At 33.1% G+C, this 5,748-nt stretch overlaps 1 protein-coding gene across 1 annotated transcript; it reads right to left on the reverse strand.

Annotated features, from left to right (window-relative positions):
* Nucleotides 1-1,225: 1,225 nt before the first annotated feature.
* On the reverse strand, nt 1,226-5,435 carry LOC141675285 (uncharacterized). Its single transcript, XM_074482000.1, has 2 exons — nt 4,869-5,435; nt 1,226-1,537 (listed from the first exon to the last, which is right to left on the reverse strand). Exons 1-2 carry the CDS (start codon nt 5,142-5,144, stop codon nt 1,409-1,411), a joined length of 405 nt encoding a protein of 134 aa, XP_074338101.1. The 5' UTR covers nt 5,145-5,435; the 3' UTR covers nt 1,226-1,408.
* Nucleotides 5,436-5,748: the final 313 nt, after the last annotated feature.

Genomic DNA, 5,748 nt, shown 5'->3' on the forward strand with positions numbered 1-5,748 from the left:
ACAGTACATCCCTTGACTTTTTGGCCGGACCCGATTTTTTCCGTACTTGACCCGATTTTCTCCGTCTTTGACCAATGTTTGAGGAAAACGTATAAACTAATGATTCTCATGAAAAAGATCATCAGGCTGCCGCATACCGATTAAGCGTCCGATAAATCGGAATCATCGGTGATATTTATAACACTGTATATAAGTTATAACTATATAATAAAAAATACAAATGCAAAAAAAAATAATGATTGAATTTTTTTTAGTTAGTCTATATATATAACATTAAATATATATTTCTGTAAAACACACAAGCACACCTAATATATATTTCTAATACATATGATTAGTAACATGTGTTATTGAGTTGCTTGATTTTATAATATAGTATAATTGCATGGCATGTGTTCGATTCTTACGATAAAAAAATTTGCACTTCTTATTTTCTTCTTACTATTCCTTTTAATTGACATTTTTCAATCTTTTGTGCCGTACAGATAAAATTTAAATTTGAATTAGTACTAATTAATAACATCATTAGTCTTCAGATTAAAGGTAAAGTCCTGCCACTTGTTGATTGCTTTAAAATTAATATAAGCGTTTTACTATTTTATAATGTAAAAGTTAATTTTGAAACCTTTAATTTTCATCTAATTTAAACTAGACCCAAGTAGTCAAATCCACCAATTTAGAAATTTTTATTTATTTTTTTCATTATGCGCCTCAATCGTTTCATTCACAGAACTTATTGATTTATTTGCAGTCATGAAGATAGCTCATAGGTCATAGCTCAACCTAAAATCAGCCTAAATAGAAGTATCGGATATTCTAGCGTGTGCACGGGGTATCCGTTAGTTATGTGGCAAAATTTGATCACTCCTCATGAATAATGATTAATGATGGACCTAAGGGATGCACAAAAATTCTTATCAATAATAATGAGCCAAATCATAAAAAATGAGTGAAATTTAGTGATAAGAGTGTGATCTTGGGCACACATTAGACAAAACTAGAAGTATTAGTAGGTTGTCTTCAGTTGTCAGCAATAAGGCACAGAGGCCAGGAACTAGCGGAATTCTTACTTGCATAATCTTTCTTGGAAGCAAAGGATTTCATGCACACATGCTGATGTACAAAATATTGTCCATATTCTTTGGAAAAAATTGTAGGGAGGAAATGTAAAAAATGGAGAGAAAAAAAGGTCCAGTTTCGTGTACAATGGCACCTGCAAACTCAATGAATAATCATCTATCCAAGTCTATCCATACCCCCTCATCAAAATATGTACACAAGAAGAATAAACTTAAATAGTTTCAGGCTACACTTGATGCTAAAATACTTACTGATGAATCTAAATCAATGCAGTCATGGCTCTGGTCAACTTAATTCCATGATCCAGACTAGTGTACAAACTGTGAAATCATATATGATTATGAGGAGGCCATGACACGCGTTCCAGGGGACAAGGGACTGGAGCAGGCTGTGCTATGAATGTGGGAATAGCTTCTCCGGGCATCAACACTGAAACCTCCGTCGCCCTTGTAGGAATCTGAAGAAAGAAACTTACAACTTTAAGAGTTTGATAGCATACACTCCAGAGGGTATGAATACATTTTAAAAGAGTCTTATTAAATTATCAAACCAGTCTAAGATAATTGAACATAACAACTCGAATATTGTAAGTTGTAACTGCCTAGCTAGGAAATATTGTTAAATCAAATTCTAAGAACAAATATGATAATCTTAGAGTTGTATGTTATTGCATTGTAAACAGCCTATATATAGTTAAGCTTGGCACGTCTTTCACAGTGTACTACTTTTACAGTGTGTTTATTAAGCACCAGGCTTGTGTACTTGTGTTCACTCAGATAGAATGAAACTGGGAGAGAACAGAATGAGCCTTGTACTCTTGTTTTCACTCCATTTTAATTCACTATTCTCCCACATATCCTTTCTTTCTCCATAAATTTTGTTCCCAATATTTCATTCCATTTCTTCCGCATTTCATTCTTTCCAACACAACCTAAAGGTATTGCAGAACTCTCTTGAATTTAATGAATTTACATAAAAGAAACGGGTTTCAATTAAATCTACAAGACAACATATCTAAGAATGCAGTTTTGCAAGGAGGTATTTTACTGAGACAACAAACCATATATATACTTCTGGAAGCTAATTATTTAGGTGACTGTATATTACTCTTTATCATATCAGTATTAAGGACTGCAAGTTTGAAAGAGAACAGATTTTAACAGCTGACAAAAGAGATAGCTAGAATATTAAAATGCAGTTGCACAATTTTTTATAGATTCACATGGCACAGTTCAAATATATTTAATCAGTGACTATACTTAGTGCCTGTTTGGGAAATCTTAAAATAAGTAACTTATGACTTAAAATGATTAAGTGCGAAATAAGTGATAAGTTGATAAATACTTATAAGTTCTAGAAGTGTTTGGATAAATTTACTTATAACTCAGAAGTTTTTTTACTTAAATGAATTAAAATAAATAATTATTAAATACAATTATCTTAGTTCATGAATCTTAAATTAGAAAATATTTTAAAATTTATATTTTAAAATCAAAATTTTAGAAAAAAGTGAAAAAATGAAAATAAGTTGGAAAAAAGAACGTCCCTGCCAACTTTCCACTTATCAGCTTATAAGTTGGAAATTCAACTTATAAATTGGGTCGACAAACACTGATCAATAAGTTGTTGACACCAGCTTATAAGCCATAAGTAGCTTATAAGCTAGTAGCCAAACAGACCCTTAATATTCTTCAGCGACTTATTTAGCTACTATAACTTCAGCGATGAGGATAGAAATATAGAACAAACACCAGAATGGTGCTGGCAGACATAATTGATGCTATTACCGGCTCATCTCATAAACTAAAGTATGTGTTTATATAGTGAATAGATATTTGTGCCCGTGTATGGGACATTTTTACTTATCACTCCTATTTACATTTCACCTTGTAGCATATATAGCTACACAACTTCAACTCCTGGGTTGAAGCCACCATAACCGTGTCAGACATTTGGAGGACAGGATACTTATCTTGTGTCCATCCTAAAAACAACGTAAGGACACTCTGACAGTCTGACGGTCTGACTAACTGAAAGACCACATCCAGAGTGAACCTAGGATGCAAAGAAACAGATGGGACAGTACGAGAAAAAGGAGAAATGAGAAATAAGCAAAAGAAGAAGATGCATAATTTGCAATTTTTTATTACAAAATCATGTTTAGTTTTAGTTTTATTGCTAATCTTTACGGCAATTTATCAAATATAATATTATAATAATAAAAGATATTGTATCTCCAGCCTGTGCCCCATATATAGGCATTTTGAGTCAGGGAGTCAGATAGTGTGTGTGACTGACACTCCGTATCGGAGTTCTCTAGTATCTTACTTATGAAGAAGATAATATGATATTTACTTTACTTCTCAGCTGACTGGAAGATTGTAAAAGTATATTGTTGACTATTGGGTGCTTCTACATATTCAGAAAACATATATTGGCCAACAGATTCTTAGACTTAGTACAGTATGTAATATACTAATATGTATACTAGCATAGTAGCATTTCTATGCAAGGTGTGGCTCATAACAATATACTTTATCGCTACCACTTAACTTAAACAAGTCATACATTTGCTGGTATTTCTTAACTTTGCATTATTTCCGTCTTGAATCGAATTTCGACCTTGAGTGCATTAATGCTTATAAAAAGACAAAAATTTAAAAGACTTGAGAGCAAACGAAAGACGACGGCTTGTCTCCCAACCAATTGTTGGCCATGAGATGATGTGAGGCTTCATTAATATTTGTAGTGATGGCCCAACTGGTTAACATGTACAAGAGTGGGGATAAACATCAAATATACAAGAAAGACATGTAAACACATGATCTCCCCCAAGTTTCTTAGGGGCAGGGGACCAACAAACCAGCTAGCAACATCTCTAATGGCCCATTTCATTAAGTGTCATAATCAAGCCACAACTTTGCTTATCTTATAATTTAAAGGTTAGGAAACAATGCACATGCTTATATTATATAAACACACTACTTAGTCAATGGCATTGTTTAATTATGTAACTGGATTAGCATAATTCCTATTCACTAAATCCAAATATATGTTCCCTTGTCACTATTTGTGGACATATGGATAGCATCCAATTAAGATATATTTTGTATCTTTCTCTCGAAACAAGCAAGTGGAACTTACTAAGAACTTGTAGATAACATAATTTTCGATTTTCTTAGCCAGCTACTTCTATGATGAGCATAAACAATTGTTTTACTCATATGAATTAATACATGACATCACATTGAAAATTTGAGTAAATTGTACGGTGGTGGCTCGACTTTATCTAATATACCATTTTGGTGGTCGGATTTTCAAGTTTGCGATTTGGCAAACTTTGCTTTTGTCTTTCAAAAAAGTGGCTAAAACAACCGTTTTTCTAAAAAAAATAAAACCAAAATTTAGCCACTATTTTTAGGCAATTAGCCATTTTTTGAAGCCGAAAGTTATAAATGGCCATCCAATTGCATTTCTGAAAATTCGGCCATTAAAATGCTACATTAGGCAAGTTTAAACCACCACATTGCAGATTATGAGATTATTACTAAAATATCACTAGAGGAATATATATGTTTTCACTTTCACAATTTAAGTTCAGTTACTTTCAAATTGTTGAAACATGTAGAAAAGGGTAATTTCTATGGGTACTAATTAATTTGATTAGCTTGCAAGTAGATACTAAAATTATATACAAAGTTCAAAAAAAACAACAAATCAAATGCATGGTAAACTATGAAATAAAAGAAATTCACAAATCACAAATGACACAATTATATGAAACTGACCTTGGGTGAATTGTGAGTGAGCTTTCCATGAACACCAATTTGGGAAACCATATCCAAATGACTCCGGTCACCGGACGGTGACATTTCCGGCGAAGTGGGTCTAAGAAATCTCTCAAAAATAGCCATAACAAGAAACATTAAAATCAAAATAGCAGTAGCAACAAAGCCACAAGAAACTGCATTAACTGTGTTACCAAAATGCCTCCAGTGGTCATCTCTTTGTAAACTCAGGGGAGCTCCGGTAGGTGACCACCCCCCATGATCTTCTTCCCCCATTACTATCTAAACAACTTCTTTTAGAAAATTAACTAGTAAAATCAAACTTTATTCAAAGAACAAGAAGAATGACAGTTAAAAGAAGCATGCACTTGAAGAAAACTGATAAAAAAAGACTGTTGCTATTTTTAAGACATGCTAAGAAGTCTAGTGTTGCAGCTTTTTAGTTGTTATACATACACCAACTGAATATAGAGACACATTATATTTAGGAGAAAACTGAAAAAGATGGTAGCTTTGGGATTTGGATAGGCTACAGGGAGAGAGAGGAGAGAGATGAGTTCTTGTAATTCTATCAGCATTTGTTTTAATTTTATAGTGCTTATTATTGAGGGGGACTTCGCAGCTTATTTGCATGGGCCCAAACTTGGGCTTTTTTCTGTTCAACATTACTCTGCCTTGCAGTTTTCAAATTTTCATATTTTGGGAGTACAATAGTAGTTGCCAGGTTAGGGAGGCTTTGAGAGCAGCTGTGAGACACGTGGATATTGAGCCATTAAATCAACACATGACACAGTTGATAACTTGTTTATTCGGGTTTAGTATTCCTGTACATGTTTAGGAAATTGAAACAAATCACTTAAAATATTGATATATATATAGA

This window comes from Apium graveolens, chromosome 7 (assembly GCF_009905375.1).
Source record: "Apium graveolens cultivar Ventura chromosome 7, ASM990537v1, whole genome shotgun sequence".
Taxonomy (NCBI): Eukaryota; Viridiplantae; Streptophyta; class Magnoliopsida; order Apiales; family Apiaceae; genus Apium; species Apium graveolens.

Bases quoted from the DNA above. Each gene is read 5' to 3' on its own strand.
- LOC141675285 (XM_074482000.1), bottom strand. From the start codon at position 5,144: ATGGGGGAAGAAGATCATGGGGGGTGGTCACCTACCGGAGCTCCCCTG. The intron at 1,538-4,868 runs GTCAGTTTCATA...TTCTTTCTTCAG, and splicing joins TCACTCACAATTCACCCAAG to ATTCCTACAAGGGCGACGGA.